The sequence below is a fragment of the Condylostylus longicornis genome, unplaced genomic scaffold (genome assembly GCF_029603195.1).
Source record: "Condylostylus longicornis isolate FDR11 unplaced genomic scaffold, ASM2960319v2 ptg000004l, whole genome shotgun sequence".
NCBI classification, from domain to species: Eukaryota; Metazoa; Arthropoda; class Insecta; order Diptera; family Dolichopodidae; genus Condylostylus; species Condylostylus longicornis.
The window spans coordinates 6,377,150-6,396,888 of record NW_026577973.1 but is presented as its reverse complement, the minus strand read 5'-3'; the positions used below and the strand labels follow the sequence as shown (position 1 = coordinate 6,396,888).

Sequence of the window (19,739 nt, the reverse complement as noted above, 5' to 3'; positions counted from 1 at the left end):
TTTTTTCAAAAAATTAAATCAGAATTTATTTGCCAAAGTATTTCATAGTGTTTTTTGATTTAAAAATTAGTTATTAATTTTTGAATTTACCACAGGTTTTTTTTTCTTTGTATAAAATATATAAGTATATTACGTGTAATTAAAATTATATTTTGTTTATATTTATATTAATTAATATTATTAGCTTAACATTTTATTTTACAACTAAAAACTACCCCTTATTTTTAATTAATTAATTAAAACAGGAAAAATAATAATAAACAGAATTTTTAACTTAAGAGAATATCAAAACTTTTTTATGAACTATTAGACTTTAGTAATGTTAATTTCGTTGAAATTGGTTTTGTATCATTTAATTCCACAGATAAAGGATTTGAGTATTCTGTAATGGGTCGATATGGTTGTTGTCCTTTTTTACTTAATTGGGGTGCATCACTTGGTATAATGTCTGGTACTGGTGGGGGTATATCACCACGGAATGGAGAAAACTGTGGTGTACTACGTACTAATTCTTCAGTTTTTGATATTCCTTTATTTGGTTTTTTATTGTCATCATCGTTAGCATCAATATTAGATGGAGCACCATTTACTAAAGAAGCGTCTAATACTGGTTTACCATCGTACGTGACCACTACGGGTCCATCCTTTTTAATTACAGGACTAATAATTGGTTTTTTTTTTGGATCAGGTGGCAAATAATAAATATCTAAGCGTTCAGCTTGTGCAACTTCAGGTTCATCGCCTGGTATTTTGGGACGCATCAGAAATTTTTGATGATCAACTGATTTTCGTATTATTGATGAATTTGTGCTATCAGGTGGTGACGGAATGAACATAGGTTCAAAAGATAAATCTTCCTGTTCATGGGGCTTCGTTAAAAATAGGGTATCAGTTTCCATAGCTTCATCTATTTCGGCATCCACCTCATCTTGACGACGATTAACGCGATCTATATCATCGATTTCATCATCCGTACGCCGACGAACTATTGGACGAAAACCACCTTCTACAACGACACGTTCTTCTTGAAAACCAGTATTAACCGCTGGGGGTAGAGTTAATGTTTCAGACGATTCTTTAATTTCCTTTATTTCAAAGGGTTTTTTATAAACAATTGGCTGTGCAACGGGCTTTTCTGGAAACGAAGGCATTCGAACAAATGGTATTTTTGATTTTTGAATTCCATAACCATTTCTTAAAGAGTATTTTTTTATAGAATCTTGTGGAATAGAATCAATATATGGAACTGGAATATTTCCCGACACTATTGGTTTTGTTTTCAATAGTGGTTCAGTTTGAAGTGGGGTTAACTCTGTTGGTTGCCCCAACAAAAGAACAGACGCTATTTCTTGAATTGGAAATGGTTTATCTTTAACAAATGGTTTCATAATAGATGGAACTGGTTTTCTATAATGATTAATTATAATTGAACTTTGAGGTACAACAGCTGCTGAAGGTCTGTGCGGGCGCCTTCTTTCAATTATTTTGGGTGGGTATGGGCGTTTCGATGGCGCAACTTTTACAGGGCGAAATAAAGGGGCAGTTGCTGGCGGCTTTAGATATATTGATGGCGACGAATTTGGTATAATTATATGTTCTTTTGGCAAATCTATTTCACTAGAAACGGCTTTTGAGCTTGTAAATATTAAAGTGGATGTATTTTCTAGGGAAGACATTTCTCCTCGTAGAACTTCTGGGGCGGATGTTTGTAAATTGGGATAATTGGAGAGGGGAAGGCGGCTTTTGGCTAAACTTGCTTCTAGGGCTTCAGCTGCTTTGATTCCATCTGTAATCAGTTTTGTTATATCATTTGATTTTACAATATCGAAATGTACTTTTGGTGGTTTGCCTGCCATGTTATGATGTTTAATAAGATCTTTTTCATGTTTGTCTAAGAAATCGTTAGGCCGAATACGAGTTTCATGTCGAATCGAAGATTCAGCTAAAAAATCTCCGTCTGGTTCGGCATAAACCTCATCCACCTCGGATGCCTGAGTTTCTTCGCAGGTATCATGAACATGTATCTTCCAACCAAGATAACGATGTGTAAAACAGTGATAGTACACAGTGTCTGGTGTATTGCTATCAGGAGTCCATGTAACTATTCCAGGTTCACCATCTTCACATATTAACGTTAACGTACGCTGATAGGCACCAAATGATTGATAATCATCTGCAGGTGGTAGATTTTGATCGGGAGTCCAATTACACAAACGACCAACACCTGTTGGAATTATTTTCCCAGACCGTGATTTGTGTACACCCGCGAAGATTTTAACTTCCTATAAATATATAATAAACGAGTTATATATTTTGTGTCATACAAAAAGAAATTTAGATGAAACGTACATTCTTCTCTTCTTCTGTTTTGTATTCATAGCCACCAACGGGATCGTCGGTAATATAAAACGGATGATATTTAGCGGGAGTATCTGAGTCGTTACCACCTTCTACAACAAATCTGTAAGTTTTTCCTCTCATAACATGAATTTCAGGAATAAGAAGTCCATTAATGTACCATGAAATTCCCCAACCAACATGTCCTTACAAATAGGATAAATGTATTATTACAATCAATTTAAAATGCATAACAACAACTTTATTCAATTTGCAAACCTGTTATTGCAGGATATCCATGTTTACCACCAGTTGGACCTAATTGTGCATAAAATACTCCATCATCTGGTTCATCACATTGAATTGGAGGAATTGCCCATGCTCCATTTTTACTAACAGGCTTTGGAGTCGGTACTGGCCTTCTAGGTCTTCCATTTAATTGTTCTGATTGCGGTTGTTCTTTTTGATTAGCTTCTTGTAGTTGAGGCTTTCGGTTACGATTTCCATTTGCCCCATTTGAGGGTCTCGAGTCGTAATATTCCTCATCTTCGTCTTCATCTCTAGTTTCCCGATCCTGCTCAGGTTGTGGACAATTCCAAGTTGGTTGCCGTCCAAAATCAACCAATTGATCTTTTTTAGTGTATTGTGAATGGAATGAAACTTCATTCCTTTGATTAAGTGGACCAATAGCCCACACAATTGCGTGACTTCCATTAATTGGTATAGGTAAGTCATATTTGTCTGAGGCTTTCAATGATCTTTGATAAGTTACAATAGAATATCCATTTACCATAGCTGCATTTAACAATCTAATTGAATTTGTTTTTTCCTGAATATACATATATTAAACGGAATTATTAAACTAAAAATATTTTTAAAAACATAATATTGATATGAAAATATACACTTACCTCTAGTCGTGTGTCTGGACAACTACCACGTGTCCCTGAACACTGTGATTTGTCATCTAAGAAATAATCCTGAGCAAATCCTTTACCAGTAGCCTTATCAACCCAAGCAACAACAACATCAGCACCAATCATTTCAGTCTTAGCTTTATTTGGTGATATTCCAAAGGACATGTATTCATTATCGTCTATAAATGCAAAAGTAATTAGGGAAATATTCTAATTGCCAATAATATTAGAATATTTAAAAATTGAAATCAATGTCTTGGTTTTATTTTATAATTACTAAAAAATAAGGCTTTTTCGCCTAATATTTTAAAACTTGTTATATAATTTAACATGAACAATTCTTACGTATAGTACAAATTTACAAATTGAATTCATAAAAAACAAATTTCTAGAAGTTTTTATATAAACACTTTTTTCTAATGTATTTTTATTATATTTGTCATAAGTCATGGTTTACTATAATAAGTTTTCGATATGACAAAATTTTATCAAGCTTACATATGTATTTTTGTTTTATTAAAATGAAATATTTGTAAATTAATAAATTAAAATAAGTTACCTAATTTTGCAACCAGTTGCACAACAATACTTTCCCCTGCAACAGCCCATCTCACTTCGAATGCCAAATCATCATAAAGCACCTCACAATTTAGCTTTGACTGCGAACATTGAAAAAAGAGAAAACAACAAATGGTTAATTTTATACTGTTATTAATATACGGTTATTTTTGCACTATAAAATATTTTTCAATAATGTTATTTATGGCAGTAATTCAGTGTTTTTAACAAATTTTGAATGTTTTTTTTATCATATTTCTTCTTTAATTATTTAATCAAAAATATTTTAAATCTACATAATGTTGCAGTTTTTCTATAATTTTTTTATTTTTATTTTTTGTAATTTTTGTATTTTTAATTTTTTGTAGTATAGGTAACACTCACCTGGATTGTGAAAATGTTGTTTTATTTTTTATTTATTTTGTAACTATATGTGTATGAATTTTAAAATTTAGGTTTCTGTTTTGTTATCAAAATGTGTCATTGTAGCTTTAATACTTTTAATATATTATGTATGTATATAAATTGAAGCAATATATTTATATAATAAAAATATATTTACAGTCTTGTTTTGTCATGTCACTTTTTAAAATAATTTGTTACTCGTATCGTTAAATATAATGTTATATAATGAATCAATACAATAAAAGAGTGAAATTGTTAATTTAAAAATGTTTGATTTTTGTCTAATAATTTCGAAAACTTCACTGATTCAGAGAGAGGCAGGATCCTGTATAATATATGTTATAGTTTTTATTTTATTGCAGGCTTTTTTATTTAAATTTTAGATTAAATGAATTAGTAAAAATAATGCAAATTAAAATTTTTGTCTTGTAGCAATTTAGCACAAAATAAAAAGTAAAGGTGTTAAAGAACAATAAATTATTAATCTATATACCTATAACTGCTCAAATTTGTGAAAAGAAATTTTTTCAGTGTTATATCTTTTATCATGGGATTTTTTTTTGTTATTTTATGTAATAAATTTATTTGTTTTATATAATTTGATAGTCTAATTCTTGAAAATTTCTACTTTTGTATATTGAGCATCTAATTTGAAATTTAGCATAAGCACCTATCTTTTTTTTTATTTTTCTAATTTAATTTGATATTATAAAATTATATTCATGAAACTTTTTTATCAGCGCTAATATCTTTACGTTATAAGCCTAAAAATTCGAAATTTTAACAAAAACTAACAATTCTAATTTAAATTTTTACGAAAAATATAATATTTTTTAGCATATCTCGTAAAATAGCTTTATTGGATTTAAATTATTTCGTTTAATTTTTCTGTCCATAATAGATCCTTGTATCGCGGTACACTTTTACCGTATCTGCACAATATATAATTTTGAAACCCCTTGTGTTTTCACAATTTTCAACAACTACCACATGATTTAGTTCAATACTTTTTCAATTATCTTGTGAAAGTTTCTATTTTTTTTATATTATTGTAAAAAAAAAAAAATTTAAAAACAATTAAACAAAAAAATTAATAAATTAAAATTTTGTATTTTTGTCAAAAGTCATTAATTATTTCAGTCCTTTTTATATTCGAAAACAAAAAACTGAATGTCGAAATATTGTTGTATACTAATTAATTTAACGAAAGCAAAACAATAAAAAAAAATTAATAATTCAGAGAAAATTAAAGGTTAAAAGTTTAATAAATCTAAATATTAACTTTTTTTTAAATATTTTCTTAGCAATATAAACTTTGAATTTATACTATGTAATTATTTCTCATAGAAAAATTTAAATCTGAAGCTGAACTTTTCAAGTAACGATTATTAATTAATTTTATTCAATATTTTTTTTTTTGTGTGTTAAAATTCTATTGATTTCTTAAATTAATAAAAATACACACTTAAATTTTAAATAATGAAACTTTTTAAGTAAATTGAAAATATACTTGAGGTTGTTAACATTTTGAATTAAAAAAGGCATAATGAGCCAAACCACAAAAAAAAAAAAAATAAAAAATAAATAGCGATCTCGCTCTTAGTAACAATTTGTTATTACTATTTTATTTTTTTGCTATATAAAATAGGTGTCGTCAAAACGCGGTAACACTATTAGAACCTCTTAAGGCCATCATCATATTAAGATTAAACTGGTTCAAATTCAGGTTGTCACGATTTTAATATTTGAATTTTTAAGTATTACTTTTAAAATATTCCTTTTCTTTTTTTTTTTGCAAATTAGAATTTCAAAAGTATGTGTAGCTGTATGTATACGTATAAAAAAAATATGAAATTTTATTTAAGTATAGATTTTAAAGAAGCATAAAAAAAATGATACTTTTTTTATTTAATGATAATTTAATTGATTAAAATTGTAGTTTTTTGTACTTTAAGAGACATGTTTTTTTAATAAAAAAAATTATAGGTAAGTATGTATAAATATAATGTATATTATCAAGGACACTATACTTAATTTATCTTGATTTTGTCTATAGAAAATTATAATTTTGATGTTATTACATATGTTATTGTGTATGTAGGCAAAGCAGTGCTGCCAAATGGATTAGCCCAAATATCTTCAATTTTTTGAAATAATATCTTCATTTAGAAGATTTGGTAAAAAAAAAATTTTAATTGACCCTTCGAGATCTTTAATTAAAGTTCAATTGAAAAATTGGGAAGTAAAAATATCACAGTTTCAATGCGTACCGAATCAGACACCAAAAAGGAAAACTAATGACATGCTCAACAAAATATGATGCAGCGTATATATCAAAAATTTTTATAAAATAATTAAAACCTATATTATTAATTAATATTATTTATATAAAATAATTTTATATTATAAATATAAAATAATTGCAGCGGAGAATATCAAAAATTTTTTGTTGTCGAAGTAGCGTTACCATGCGTTGCCTACTAAAATGGCTTTTGGGTAAAATTTTTTTTTTTTGTGATCTTTGGAAAATATGCAAAAAAATAAAAAATTCCTTAAAAAAAATTTTTTTTAAATTTTAGTTAATTGAAGTTCACCAAAAAATCCTAATTGTGAAGATCAATCTTCAGTTTTAGCAGCACTGTTCTTATACAAAAAATTCAAAAAGAATTTTTAAAAAGCTATTCATGGTTTGTTCTAGCGAATTACATGACTCCATTTTTGAATATTTTATATTGTACAATTTGTATGATAATTTACCTATCATCTATTATTATTATTATTAATATATGTACGTATGTTGATATCATATTTATAGTGTAACACTTATGATTATTCATGTAGTGGTATTTTCTATTGATTAAAAATTAAAATCTGTAGTAATAAGAATTTAAATATTTTGCATTATATAAATTGTTCTTTCTTTGTTTTTGTTTTTAATGTCAACGTAATGTCACGAATAATTCTATTACAAAATATTCAATTTTATAATGATTTATTAAGAAGAACGCTATGATAAACAGAAATTTAGCATTGTTTAATTTAAAATAAAAATTAAGTGCAAATTTCTTGTCGAATAATTTAAAAATTTTTTCATAATTTTTATTCACTATAAATTTTATTATTGAATGAGTATTTAATTGAAAATGAAATTTATCTGTATAGCATAACAGTAAATTATAATGTAATGTTATAAAACAATGTTAAGACCTAACTAGAATGACATATAAAAGTACATACATAAAATGTCAGACACATAGACAAATTTAATAAAATGGAAGTATTCCTAAGTATTAAATTATACCGATGTATTCCGACTGAAGTATTTTTGTTAAATTTTTGAGTAGTCTCATTTCTAACGAAATGGAAAACTAAATATTTAATAGAAAATATTTAATAGAAAATAAAATATACAAGGTTGATCATTTTTTATAGTCAGTCTCTCAACATTATACCATCCTTTAGGTATCAAAAATGAGCAAAGTTTTTATTGAGAACTAGGTGTCAAATCTCAAAGGTTTTAGAAAAACGGAGATTTTAACGAATTTTCTTAAAATTTTTACTTACTCAAGTTCTTTTGGTTATTACTTCCCTTTCGAAAAAAATGAACATACAATTTTCAAAGGGGCCAATTGATACTGTATTTATGTACTTTCGGAATATCAAACATTCTAATTTTTTTCTGTTCCACAGAATTTCTTTTTTAAGTTTAGTGACTTGCTATAGAAAAAAGAATGTAGCACAATTAAAAAATATTAGTCCATTTCCTTCACACAAATAATTTTCAACAATATTATGTGCAGTTCTATAACAAACTTTTGAAATTATTTGACATTTCTATATTATATGTTGTAATGGTTGGGCCTTTATGTTTTATGCTTTTTTTTCAAATTTTATTCACAAAATGCTGAATTTTAAGGATTTTTAAAAAATAAATACTCTTTTTGTATAAATTTGAATTATTTGTAAGGCATAAGTCAGAATTAATACCAACTTTTTTTTAATTAGAATATCATTGTAATATCATATTGGAGAATATTATTAGAAACACATGCCCATAACCAAATATCCTTTTTAACATTCAATTAAACATAATACGTATACGAAAATCCCGATTATATCTACTAAAATTATATCTATTATAATATCCGTATATCTAACCGTGTCCGTATTATACTTAAAAATATAATATTATAAGCATGACATAAACAATGAACTTAAATTATAAACGTACACATTTTTAAATAAAAAATATTATAATATGTTTTTGAGTATACAAAAACGAATAATATGGCTATATAAAATAATAGTATATGTATGTTCTTAAAATTTAAATGTAAAAATGATTTAAACACATAATGATAATACATAATACAATAAAAAATAATAAATAAAAAATTTAGAAAAACATAATTTGCAACATTATATAGGCAATAAAAAATATTCTATCCTCCAAAATAGGTTGTGTATGATAATGTGAATATGTTTATGTATATATGTATGTATAATGAACAAATATATATATATATAAATATTTATATTTAATTTAAAATAAATTAAAAATACAAAATGAAAAATTATGACGCCATTTTTTTTTTTCTTAAAAAAAATTCATATTGTTAAAAAATATGCCCGTTATTTTAATAAAAAATAATTATAAAATATATATGTAGTTTCCAAATGATTGTCCAAAATAAGCAAAATTGTTAAAATATGCATGAGATGTTGAGAATAAGATGAAATTTAATCCTGCGAGGAATATTAATTTAAGTATAAATATATGTATATAAAAGAATATCCTTAACCCACTTTTTTCCATAAAAGTTAGTTATATATTCGTTACCAAATATTACATGCGTATATTTGTAAAAATTTCATTAAATTTATAAAAATTGTAATATATTTGTTATTTTCTATTAAAATTATAAAAATACTAAACCAAACTGCATTTGTTTTTATTAATAAGTATATGATATAAACTGAATGCGTTCCAAAATTTGCGTTCGCAAAATAAAAAGACGCAAAACAAAATCAAAAAAAAATTAAAGAAAAAAATTCAATATGTGCAGTACGTACACCAATTTCAGAGAAATATTTTGGAGAAAACATTTTAGAAAAGTCGTAAACCAGGGCAGTGTGTAGTTATTTTAATATATTTTATTAAAACTTGATTTAATTAACTTATTTAATTAATATATTTTTAATGATAAAATATTGGAATTCTCTATTAAAGTTATACATACTCTTTAACAGTATAACAGTTGTATTTATACTGCTTATTTAAAAAAAAAATAAAACCATTAATCTGGCGTGTTTTTAAATTAAAAACGTGTGTAAAATTTGATTGCCCCGATATTTTTTAGATATAGTTCAAAAAAGTATTCTTAAAACACGATAATAAGTTATTAATTTATTTTTATAACCTTACTATTTTGGACATTCATTCTAAAAGAGGTTTGTCGTTTTTTTAATATATAAAATAAAATAATGATTTTTTTTTTGATAAATAATAAAATCTTTTTCTCTTATATGTTTTGTAATGAAATCAATGGTATAACAAATATATATTACTTAAAACCGATATTTAGTATAGCAATAACATAATTAAAAAAAAATAAGAAAACACCAAGAAAATGGTAAAAATATAAAAGTTAGAAAAACAAATATGAAAACCAAAAAAAAAAATAAAAATAAATGTGAATAATTATGAATGAAATTTTGCGAATTTTTTTTTGGTAACATAAAGACTAAAAACTGGTAACGTTAACTGCTTTTCTCTAGTTTATATTTTCTAGTTTGGAAAGAATTTATTCCTTAATTCTTATAGACACTATACATATATTAAATAAATCGAACAATATATAATTTAAAACTCAGAATTGAAAGTTTTTGTAATATAAAAGAAATGTAGTAATATTTTCTAATATAATTTTGTGACTCGGGAGAGAAAGAGTTTATTATAGAAAAAATTAATTTATTATAAATAATTTATGAAAAATTTATAATATAAATTATTCAGAGATTTTCAGAAATATAATCGTAATTTATATTTTAAATATCTATTGTATCATTTGTGTACTATCTATTCTATCTATAATTTTTATCTTTACTGAAGGAAAATTTCATTATAAAAGTTATTGAATTTATTAGAGTTTTTGCTCTTATTAGAGTTATTTTTTGAAAATTTCAAAAATTAAAGTATTAAATACTGTAAGAGAAAATTTTTTTATGTTAATCTTTAAAAATTTCAAAATTCGAATATGATAAGTTTGTAGTTTCCAGTTTAGTTATGTTTTAATATTAAAAGTAATAATGTGTTATACAAAAACAAATTTTCCAATTTAAAATTTGGCATTATATATGTATGCATATTAATAGCTATTTAAGTATGCTTGTATATAATATATGAAAAGATCTTAAAAAATATGCAAAGGAAATTAAAAAAAATTTTTTTTTTAAGCTTAATTTAAGAAACAAAAAACTCAATTTTTCATTTTGTATAAAAGTTTTTTAATATAATTTATTTTGTGTTTCTTTTTTCGTTTTGTTTTTTTTTTTAATTTTATAAAATTTTAACTTAAATATTAAAAAAACAATATATATTTGTATAACATTTTTGCTTTCAATCTGGTATTTTTATATTTGTAAATTTTAATTAAAACAGTAAATGGCCGCAAAAAACTATTTAATTTAACAAAAAACAGATCTTTGAATTAAAAGCAAAAAACAAAAAAAAAAATTTTTAAATTTCAACATAATTTTTTTAATTAATTAAAATTACAAGTTCATAAATTCATTCTTTCTTTTAATTTTTTTTTAAATTTTTTACAATAATTAACAATTAATAACACAGAGAAAAGAATCCTTTTTCCTTTTTATTATACTTTATAATATAAAATATAGAAAATGTTTTCAATGTATATGTATGTATATAAGTATATTAAAATATGTATGTATATTATTTAATTTTTGTTTTATTTTAAATATATAATAAGCTTAATTAATTCGTGTTTATTAATATATGTGTATATTTAATCATGTATATGTATTAATTATGTATAATTAATATTAAAAAAAAAAATAATTTTTAAGTTACATTTATTTTTAAATTCATTTTCAAAAGAACCTAGATCTAGATGATTTTGATATTACCTGTGGACTAATACCAAGCATTTTTAATGATGGTGGTACATTAAGACCATCTGGTATACGTATATGTCCGAAATCAACGGTAAATGCTTCACACCAAACACCAAAATGTCCAATATCGAATACCGTTAAATCACCGGGTAATGTTAATACAATTGTTTTTTTGTCATATTGACGTAATGGTGTTTCTTTTCCATTTTCATCAGGAATACGTAATCCTTGTGGTGATGGTTTTGTACCACGTCCAACCCAAAATTTAGCATCTTTATTAAAAAAAAGAGAACAAGAAAGAAATAGAAAAATTTAAAAATAAAAACTTATTAAAAAATCGAGATATTCTTAAAATTTCTTTCATTTTTATTAAAATTTCAAATCAATAGTTTGTGAAACTAATTTAATAGATCTTACAGTCAGTTTATCTTTTCTATAGTAAAAATTTTAAAAGTTTAGTAATAAAATGCTTTATTTTGTAAGTATAAAGTATTTATATTTGAGTAGACAAAAGATTCATCGCATTCATTATCGCAATAGGTATACTTCCTGCTTAATTTTTCGCACGATTATAAATTTTACTTTCTCTTACATTATTAAAATATTAATGAATGAATTTCTCACAATATTTTACTTTAAAAATTGCTTTCATTAATAAAAATTAAAACGCATTATAAAATTAAGGTTTCAAAATTTTTTACTTCCGTTTAAGATAAGGTTCTCATAAATTATTGGAAAATAAATTTTTTTGAAATTTCTTATAATCCATTATGATATACCCATTATGTTTTATTTTTTGTTGTACAATTCGTAGATTTGAGCGGAAAAGAGAATTAAATTTGTATCTCGTGGCTAAGTCTACTATTGTCAAAATGTCAGAGAAAAGCTGACATTTTGATTTATATTATAAATTTCTTTTAAATCTTAAATTTTAACGCTTATGGTATGTAATTACTTCTACGGGTCGGGTCTGTACTTGATTAATTACGTACGAAAGAGTAGAAACCACATATTTATGGAAAATATATAGAATAAGCTTATTAATTTCAACTAAAAGATGTTTGTTTAAAATATGAAATGCCGAATTGATTTTGGTATAACAATTTTAAACATCAACATACATACGTACTAAACCTTATCGTCAAACTTTTAAAAAAAGCGCACAAAATTTTTTGAATGCAAGATTTGCTTTTTTAATTGTTTCGAAAACGCATTTTGAACAATTCGGGACGCGTAATTTTGTAAAATTTTTTAAAATATATTATACAGCACGTGATACATTGTCAAAGTTTGGTTTTTTTGACAATATGGAATACTGTGTATCAAATTTTCAAAGGTAAAAAATAAATTAAGTCAATCTATGGAGATTTAAAAAATTATGAAATGAAAATGAAAGCATTTAATTTAATATATTCTTAAAAATTTACCTGGAGCTTCACCATCATAACTAAAATTTGGTATTAATAATGTTTGAGCATCAACAATAACAATATTATCTGAGCTAACAGCATGTACACCCTTTAATGCACTAATTTTTTGTGGTTTTGGATAATCTAAATTTGCTGGTATTCTAACATCACCGAAATTTACAGCAAATTCGTCACACCAAAATGAGAACCATTTAACATCACGTAATGTTTTACCTTCAGGTAACGATAATGTTATATCTTTATTACGATAACGTTTTGTTACTGGTGCTGTACTGCCTTTTTCATCTCTTAAACGCCATCCATCATTTGATGGTTTATCAGTATTACCAACATAAAAATATGCAGCTGGTGCTTCTCCATCATAATTAAAATTTTTTAAAAATATTGTTCTTGAATCAACTGCGTATACATCACCAGAAACACCATGATGTAGTTGTGTTAATGCACCAATTTTTGTACCATAATATGGATAACTGGCATTTGTTGTTGTTATAAGAACTAAAATTAAAAAAATAACACACACATAAAACAAAAATTAATTCAAGTATAAATGTATATATGTATGTATATTTATATATATGTATGTATAAAAGTTGTTTGAATGTAAACAACTATTTAACAGTTATACAGTTCATTAATTTTTAATAATATTATCACAAAGTTGAAGATTATTTAATTCGCTTAAAGTGTTTTAATTACCTATTGTAAAATATTACGATATTACGAAGCATTGATGTAAAAATAATAAAGAATAACAGAATAAATAAATAATCACGGTATAGTGTTATATTTAAAACATCGAAATTAATTAAACAATGGAAATCTTATTTTTTTTCATTTACACTTTTTAATGACTTTATTGTTTTATTTCTTGGTATTTTTTTTCGAATTTTTCAATTTTATTTGTTAATTCTGTTTACCTTAAATTTTTAACATAAAAGTCATAATTACAATAGAAAATATCATTATTATTATTTTTATTATTAATTTCATTATTTTTGTGTAAAAGATTTAAACGAAGGCTTAATGAATTGTTAATTTTTAAAAGTTGAGTAATCTTTGTTTATTTAATTTGGTTCATTTTGAAATAGAGATGCAAAAGTTGTTCAAAAATTTCAAAAATCCAAAACAAAATAAAAGTTTTTTGTTAGATCAGAAATTTTTCACCAAATTTTTCTCCGTTTTTCTACCTCAAAAAGCTAAAATTTTTATGTTTTAATTTCTATAACCTTAAAAAATTGATTAATAATTTTACTATCTATAATACTAGATAAAGTTAAGGGTAAAACAGAGAGCTTTTCAATTAATTCTTCTCCAGTGTTGTAAGATAAAAGTTTTAATAATCAATTATAAATTTAATGTTTTTTAAAATCTACAAATTAGTGTTAAAATATAATAATATTATAAAAAAAGACCTGAGCACCTGAAAATATCGTACATGAAAGAACGCATTCAATCTCAGAATTATCCCTTTTTTTTCTATATTTCCTGTTGTTATAGCGTTATTCTACAAGTGAGGTATACTCATGAAAAAAACATTGTCAACCTCATTAATAATAATATAAAAATAGCTTTCATCCACAGAAACTCGTGACTGACAGTGTATGAGTTATACACTCACAATTCACAAAATAGTTTTATATACATTGTGACGTTTATTTACTCTTTAAAAAAAATTTATCATTTAAAATTTAATGGCTTGCAATCTATTATCACCAAATGTATATAATATACATATCTATATACACAGGTACATATGATGTAGATTGTAGAGTATGTAACATGGCAAATGTACCAAAATGAAATCGAAATATTAAATAAAATAATTCAAATTCATAACCACAGATGACGCAAAGTTCGCAGAAAAGATAAAAGTGAAATTTTATTTTTCTCCCATCGCAAATTCATGACTCTTATTGTTTTATAAACTTTGATTAAATGCAGTTATAAATACCATAACATATTTTATTAAAAGTTTATCGTGATTAAACGCCATAACGTTTTTAATAATTATTAATTGTTGTTAATTACATTCAAACATTTTGTTCAATTATAATATTATGTTATTTTTTCAAAAAAAAAGCAGTTTATTAAAAAAATTAAAAGCACGCCATCTATAAGCGCTGCACGTATACTTTTATTATTCTTTTTTTTTTGAATGAATGTATTTTGTGTGATTATGGATTTGAAATTCTTATGAATTCCTCAAACTGTTATATAGGAATCTGATATTGAAAAATTGATAACAATCGGTAGGTGAAAAGAAAAAGAAAGATATAATCGTACATACGAACATATTTTATATTTAGGTATTTGATGTGAAAATTATGGTATTGTAACAAAAAAAGAAAAAAAGAAAAAGAAATTATGTAGCTATATATAGAAGAATTCAAATTGATATTGCATGTAAGTGTCTACATTTATGTAAATATGTGTGTATGTAATTTTTTCTTGTAGTACTTTTATTCATTAGTTGAAGCGATTTAATGATGACAATGACATTTCGATGTCGATTTTAAATTTTTTTTTGCTGTTACTTTTAAATAATTTATTTAATATTTTTATAGATGTTTAAAATGGCAAATGAAAGTGACAATATTTAACTTCATTTTTTGAAAAAAGGTGACAGACCTTTTACTCAACAAAAAGTAAAAGTATCTCCATAATGTAATTTGAAAGAGAAATTTAGGTATACAATATAGAAATAAATAATATTAACATTAGAAACTTAACAAGCAATATAATGTTCTCTATTGTATCTGTACATACTATGGGTATGTACTGATGTGTTTCTTATACCTTCATATTAAAAAATTTTCAACATAGACCAAACACGAGATGAAAAATTTATTTTTGCTTTCTGATGATAAAATTTTTTTTATCAATATAATTGGTTTGATGTCTATTAGATGTACCCACCAATAGACTTTAGCTTCTTTGGAGTAGACTTTACAAGAATATGAATTTTCTGTACTATTTTGTTTCAGAAAAGCTTTATACAAATATTAAAGTATCTTAAAAGAGAAGGTTTTTTGGTCATATTTTTTATGCAAAAGTTCAAAATGTAAATTTTATTCAAAAAAATGAAAATATTTGGGCTAATCTATTTGGCAGCACTGATCCTTGTTTTTGCAAGTCTGCGTTTTATATGTATATGCTTATTTATATGTACGTATATGCATGTTTATTTATTACCCGTTTGTTAAATTTAAAAATCTTCAAACTGTTGGCAGTTCGGCTTTAGTAGGGTAGTTTTTTAATAAAACAATAGTTGTTACTTAATTAAAAGCCTTCGATTTTACATATTATAAACAAAAATTTATTGAAAAACCAATACAGACATACTAAATTTCTTCTTTACTCGAAAAAATAATGAAATGTGGGTATATATGCTTTCTTAGAGAAAAAGGGGGGGGGGAGTAAGAAAGCTATTATCTAGAAGAAAGTTACTATTAAAAATAATGATTATCAAAAACATAATTTTATTAACTTTCTTTCTTAAATTTCTTTTAGTTTAATTCACTGATATTTAAATTTTAATTTAAAAAGCGTAAGGAAACTCTGATCACTGATCTCTATCTTTATAACAACCTTACACATTAAATTTTTGTTGGTTATAGTGTTCGATTTGAAATAAAAATTTTTACGATTTACTTAAGATACAATGATCGAACGCTTTTTCTTTATTTTAATGGTTATGCTTTTTTTAATCATATAATTATAATAATTTTAAGCAAAACTAAAAGCTTTTAACTTTAATAATTTTAATAAAGAATTTTATAGTTTCTGTCCATCACTTTAATGGGATATAATACATTTAAAATTTTAAAAATACAAAATAGCCTTTAAAATAAAACATTATCTAACTTCCATTTCCTTTTGTTTTTGATACCGTTTTTGTTCTAGACGATGTATGAATTTTTTTTCTAGACTGTAGAAATTTGAAATTTTAACAGCTTTTATATACCAATAGATAGTTTATTTCGCTAGAAGGAAATTGTTTCCACTTCGATAATTTAAGTTTTCGGCACCTTATATTATTTCCTAAACTGTAAGCTTTTCCATATTTTTATAAATACAGAAAGCTAACGGTAAACGCCATCCCATTAACCTTTTAGTTCGACCATAATCTTAACACCCCTTTAGATTTTTCTTCCGCTCATCCTAAGTGTAGGCAATAATTTGAAATGAAAGTAGTTTAATTAATAAAAATGATTGTTTTTAAAAACAATATTTTCACTCCTTAAAGGGCTATACTTTACAAACCATTGCTTTGATCAAACTATATTTTGTTAAGGTACGTACACGAAGAACACTTACAGTACAGGAATGTTTTTGATTTAAATTCAAATTCAAGAATATGACAGTACTTTACAAATACAAAGCATTGTTCAAAATTTTACAATATTTTTAAGAAAGTTCAAAATTTGCAATATTGAATTAAATTTATTTTTAAGTGAATGAAAATCCGAAACATGACGAAAATTAGCGAACAAAACAAGTAAAAGCAACATTCATAAATAAATGCATGACTTTAAAGATGTTCTTTAAAATGTACGCAAAACTTTTTCATAACATACTCGGTTTTTGCTTATAACTTTATTGTATTTATTGAAATATACATACATACATATATATATGTTTTACGAGCGAAAGTTTTTTTTTTCTAAAAAAAATTGATTATTTTTGATGTTTTTACTTATAACCTGTTTAATTCACATGTTAATTTTATATTTAAAATTTAATATTATTTTTTTTCTCTTTTTTAGACACATAAAATGCCTATACCACATACATAAAGGAAATCCCAATATTCATTGTCTTAAAATGCGTTTCTGATGTTACACAAAACCTTTAGCTTCGGTTCAAATTTTTTTTTTGAATTGTGCCTTTAGGCGTTACATATTACATAGGCATTAAATTTTTTTCAGTCATTATTAATAACCCTTTTGATTAAAATTCATTATTATCATAGTTGTTGACTGAAATTATTAATTCAAACACATATTAGTTATGCTCTGAATGTTTTAACAAAAGATCAAATAAAGAGCAATGTAGTACTGATACTCTGTCATGTTACTGAATTATTAATTGTAATTGCTATTACCCTTTGTATGATTTGATTAAGTTTTTTTTTTTCATACACTTTGAAAACGAAAAAATTATTTTGGTACAGTTACAAAATTTTAGAAAAATATAAAATTTTTATTTTACAAATTTTATTTCTATGCTTATTTTTTTCATTTTCATAAATTTTTGAATTGCTGTTTAGAATCCCATTATAAACTTCTAAACTAAGACTAAAATGGTCAGCAATATAATCGAATATGGTCAGCAGAAAAATCTTAATAATGACTAATAATCGATAAATAAACTGAAAAAAAAATATTAGCGATGAAAAATATTTTAAAAATAAGGTTAAAAAGGTTAAGAAAAAAATTAAGTAAACAAAATCTCTGTCATAATATAACATACATAATTCGACTTTCCAAATTAAATCACTTGTACGCATACGCCAAATTTCAATAATTTTAATTGTGCTTTCAATAATTTTAAGATATAGCAAAAAAAATTTTTGATTTTGTATGAAATCGCTACCTTAAGACTAAATGCAATCTTAACTTTTAATAAAATTATTTGCCCTGTTTCTATACACATATTCCATCAAGTAAAATTTTAGTACGGATGTTCTAAAAATTTTATGAGAAATGGTATATAACTAACTTGCATGAAGATGATGACTCTATTACTGCAACATTTTAGTATTATACATTTTATAGATTTTAACATATGGCCATAAAACTTTTCAAGTTTTATGGCAGCTTTAATAAGCACTCGTGTATAATTTCTGTTACATATTACTATATATATCTGTACAGAATTGTAGTGCTAACAAGGACGTACGGCGCCGATTGACATGGCTAAATTTCAAAATAAATTGTTTAAATGTTGAAAGCCTATAAGAACGACATTTATTAAGTTTTTTGTTAGGTACATTAACGATTGTTCACTGATTATACAGAATTTAAGAAAAAAATTTTGCAAGACAATATTTTTTTTTTAATATCTTTCATCAAAAATGGTTTCCAAAAATTCATAACGATTTCCAATCGCAAATAAAGAATTATATACAGTTCATATCATAGAAGAGTCTCTTTATGCGTAAGAATAAATATACAGTTTAGAAGGTTTCAAATTCTCTTTCGATATTAATTTTTAAAAATTAGATTATATTGTAATTAAATTTCAACTAGTTTGGACCACTAGTTTTGGTTCAAACAATATTGTCGTAAATATTTTAATTTTTTTTCTACATAGGTACTATATGTATAGATTACATTCTTAAATACATATGTACATACTTATACTTACAATTTTTATTGCTAAACCCAATTCCTTTGTATGTATGGATTTTTGATCATGAAACATATTCCATTATTTATTGTGTATGTTAATTAAATTTAATTTATTCAAATTTATAGTCTATAGAATTACAAAATCATATTCAAACATTAATTAACTAAGAACAAAATAAATTCTATTTTAATTTTCTATTAAAATTTGAATATGCAAATTTTTGAAAATTTCAGTACACACATAAAAAATTAAGCAAAACAACTCTAATTTGTTTTTCGTGTTGGTTAGTTTTGTTCGCTTTTCATTCACACATGGTTGTACCTAACTGTTTATTTTATTAATTTTCTTAATTTTGGAAACATTAAAAAATCATCAAGTAGCTAATTTGTTTTTTTTTTTTTCTCTTTTTAATTTTTAAATGTGGGATTTTGACATTTGTCTTTTCTGTTTTTGTTTATAACCATATTAGTAGGGTAAAAAAAAACATCACGAAACAAAAGTTTAATTATGAAAATTGCAACTTCTTGAGTTCAACTGACCATAACAAATTACCAACCGAATAAAGAATAACATAAAACATGAAGAAAAAAAAGTTTTT

At 24.3% G+C, this 19,739-nt stretch overlaps 1 protein-coding gene across 3 annotated transcripts in view; it reads right to left on the bottom strand.

The window, feature by feature from the left end:
• Positions 1-41: 41 nt before the first annotated feature.
• LOC129614543 (protein Skeletor, isoforms B/C) overlaps positions 42-19,739 on the bottom strand; it is a 40,313-nt gene continuing 20,615 nt past the window's right edge. For 2 of the 3 annotated variants that reach the window (XM_055529240.1, XM_055529231.1), the window contains exons 3-9: positions 12,782-13,282; positions 11,367-11,626; positions 3,814-3,913; positions 3,249-3,433; positions 2,617-3,166; positions 2,350-2,543; positions 42-2,282 (exon numbers count right to left, since the gene is read on the bottom strand). In XM_055529240.1, coding sequence (XP_055385215.1) covers positions 297-2,282; positions 2,350-2,543; positions 2,617-3,166; positions 3,249-3,433; positions 3,814-3,913; positions 11,367-11,626; positions 12,782-13,282 — 3,776 coding nt within the window. In that variant the 3' untranslated portion in view covers positions 42-296. The remainder of the gene's footprint in view (positions 2,283-2,349; positions 2,544-2,616; positions 3,167-3,248; positions 3,434-3,813; positions 3,914-11,366; positions 11,627-12,781; positions 13,283-19,739) is intronic. The other variant, XM_055529246.1, reaches the window with a different exon arrangement.